Source organism: Phanerochaete carnosa (assembly GCF_000300595.1).
Source record: "Phanerochaete carnosa HHB-10118-sp unplaced genomic scaffold PHACAscaffold_1, whole genome shotgun sequence".
In the NCBI taxonomy this organism is placed as follows: domain Eukaryota; kingdom Fungi; phylum Basidiomycota; class Agaricomycetes; order Polyporales; family Phanerochaetaceae; genus Phanerochaete; species Phanerochaete carnosa.
The window spans coordinates 4,215,590-4,218,488 of NW_006767628.1; the positions used below are offsets into that span (position 1 = coordinate 4,215,590).

Genomic DNA, 2,899 nt, shown 5'->3' on the forward strand with positions numbered 1-2,899 from the left:
CGATGATGATGACCAGAATCTGCCGAGGGGCATCAGGGCATTGTGAGGCCTGGGGGAGAGAAACTGACTCACCCATGAGAGCGAGAAGCCTGTCACAAGGGTGAATTTGTCTTGCAGCCTCATGCGGAACTGCCTGATCGTGAGAGCCTTCACCTGACCGAAGAATCCGACGGTGTACGGACTCTTCTTCGAGACGCCGCGCTTCTTGTCCGCAAGCACGGCCTCGCGGAAGGCGATCTGGTCCTGCTTCTCGTTCTCCATCTTCTCCCTATAGCCCTTGAGCTCGGCGCGCATCTTCTCCGCGTAGGACGAAGCCAGGAACGCCTGCTCGAGCTCCTCGGACGAACAGGGCACGTCATCAGCGGAGCGATCTGGTGCGAACTGCCGTTCGTTCGGATCGGTGCAGCCTGTGAGGTAGTCTGCAGTGCTCTGGCGGGGGAGGGGTTTGTATCCGAGATTCTCGAAGTAGGTGCGGGCCTCGGAGGGGGGACCGAAGAAGACCTGGCGGCCTTTGTCGAGGACGATAACCTTATCGAAGAGCTCGTAGATACCTTCACCGGCTTGATACCTGATATTCTGTTAGGAATCGGATGCAGCTGAAGAGGAAAATAGCCGTACAGAGTCGCAAAGGTAGTCTGTCCCAGAACATCCGTCATGACACGCATGGACTTTATGAAGTCCAGGGCTGTGCTAGCGTCGAGGCCACGGGTAGAGTTGTCGAAGCATAAGACGCGGGCTCTCGTAGCCATCGTCTCCGCGATAGAGACGCGCTTCCTTTCACCGCCTGAAACACCTCGAACGAACTCGTCACCGACATAGGTATTTTCGGTGTGGGGAATGTTTAGCATCTTTAGGAGCATGCTCCTGACCTCATTGTTGAACTGGTGTTTCGTTAGCCCAGGAAGACGGCCATCCTTGCTCGGGGTTTTGACGGAAAGGGCAAATTCCAGAGTCTGGCCGACAGTGAGAGTAGCAAGGTGAATATCGTCTAGGGGTCCGGGTAAGAAAATGAGAGCCTGAGATAAGAGACCAAACTTGCCTTCTTGGTTGTAGACGACTTCTCCCTTGTACATTTTGGCCATTTCAGGCGCATCGATGCCGGCATAGCAAACGTCACCTGTCACGCGTGCATAGTCTCCTCTCTCGTTGGCAATCGACTTTAAGAAGGTCGTGCAACCAGCGCCGGGACAGCCGAGAACCAAGACCATTTCGCCGGGCTTTACAAGCCCCGATTGTCTGTGACATGCGTTAGCACGGCCTAACGCTCATGGGCAACGCACTCACTTGTGCAGAATCGGGGTGAGCTGCACGCTCTTCATTGATTCTGGGAGGAAGCGTGCAAACCATGCCCATATGTACACGACAGGAAGCATCAGGAAATCGAGGATGGCCTCTGCAAGGCGAAGTCAGCGGGACAGCATTACCCCAGTATTAAGCACACGCACTTCCAAACGTCCCAATGAAAATCTGAGGGATTGAGACACATCAGTAAAGCCCTGGGGGATAGCAAAAACTTCGCACCTTGTAGTCCCCTCCACCGACTATTTCTACTTGGAGGTCATCCCAAGTGACGCCGACATGCTTGTGCTTGATGCCAGCGGCCTGGTTTGCGTCGTTAGAGGACTGGAGATACTCGCGGAGGTCGAAGCGAGTTGCTTGCTCTCCTCCGGCCTTTTCTATATCACCGCCGGTGATCGCAGCGTCGCGTTGCGTGCGCTGAGTGAGGGAGCGGGAGAGCTGGTTGAAGACGAGCTCAGCCTGGTGGACGTCGACATGATGGACGTCGGGGTCATCTGAGCGCAGAGCACGCTCGTCACCGCGAGGGTCTGCCATGGGAGGAGGCGGGGCGAGTTCGTGGACCGGTGAGCGGACTAGGGCATTAGCGAAGTCGCATCTTATATACGGGAGCCGCCGCCGTTAGTAGTCAAAGCTAATCACGTAGGTTCGCCTTCACAGTTCCTGGGAATTGCACATGTCATCTAGATCCAAGGAAATGAGACCGTTGCGATTCTCCGAGGCCTCGATATCCCGATCATCGGGAATCTCGACGTTATCTTCTTCCTTTTTCTAGGTCCGATCCAAGCATTAGCACAAACGCGCAGCGTACGATGGTCGAGTGAGGGTACTGAGGGACGACTAATATTGCTGAAAGCCCTGGAACAACATAAAACTCGGTGTGGGCACCGCGAGCGGCCCTGCCGCGGAGCATGTGCCGTTTATGGAAGGCGTGCAAGAATGCCGAGTCGGCAAACCCTGGGCGAACCATTTTTCTGTTTCCGGAGGAGTTTTCTCGTGCATCTTCCTGGCCAATTCCTGGTCGCTTGGTCAGCAATCCCCCGCAGGGTGCGTGTACAACGTTGCCTCCATAGACGCGGGTTCAATCGCCTTCTCGTCCCGCCATCCAATCCAAAATCTTCCAATGAGTCACGGCGCTTCGTCGCAGTCCAACGGCCCCGCCGCCACAGCAACTGACTGCTGCATTGCACGACACCGCGGAGAATGACTCGCGATCACGCAGCCAAGGGCCTCCTGCGGTAGCGAGCAGCTGCGGTTATCGCATGAAGCGGTTACACGCGACCGCAGGCTGCCTCCTGGACTGAGCCTCATGCAAGTAGTGTGTGTTGATGCAGCGCCTTCCGCCCCGCACAAGTGGCTTCTATCGCGCCTGTAGCGCGAAGTATACGTCCGTCGGGTGCGGGTATCGGACGCCTTAGACGCAGGGAATATGAATCCTACCTCGGGGAAGCGGGGAAGCGGTGAAGAGTTGCCGACGCTACCGTGCGCGGCGTTGGCTGCGAAAGGCAAAGGCAGTATATTGGCTGTCTCGTTAGCAGACTGTGGCAACAGTTTATGCCCAAGCTGTTACGAGACTCGTCTTATTTCTTCGGCATTTAGCAAT

The 2,899-nt window shown here is 56.0% G+C and overlaps 1 protein-coding gene across 1 annotated transcript in view; it reads right to left on the minus strand.

Moving 5' to 3' along the window:
- PHACADRAFT_248034 (uncharacterized protein) overlaps positions 1–1,746 on the minus strand; it is a 6,101-nt gene extending 4,355 nt beyond the window's left edge. Inside the window, exons 1-6 of the mRNA XM_007390783.1 lie at positions 1,522–1,746; positions 1,446–1,467; positions 1,285–1,393; positions 1,040–1,236; positions 619–988; positions 73–568 (exon numbers count right to left, since the gene is read on the minus strand). Coding sequence (XP_007390845.1) covers positions 73–568; positions 619–988; positions 1,040–1,082 — 909 coding nt within the window. The 5' untranslated portion in view covers positions 1,083–1,236; positions 1,285–1,393; positions 1,446–1,467; positions 1,522–1,746. The remainder of the gene's footprint in view (positions 1–72; positions 569–618; positions 989–1,039; positions 1,237–1,284; positions 1,394–1,445; positions 1,468–1,521) is intronic.
- Between the last annotated feature and the right edge of the window lie 1,153 nt (positions 1,747–2,899).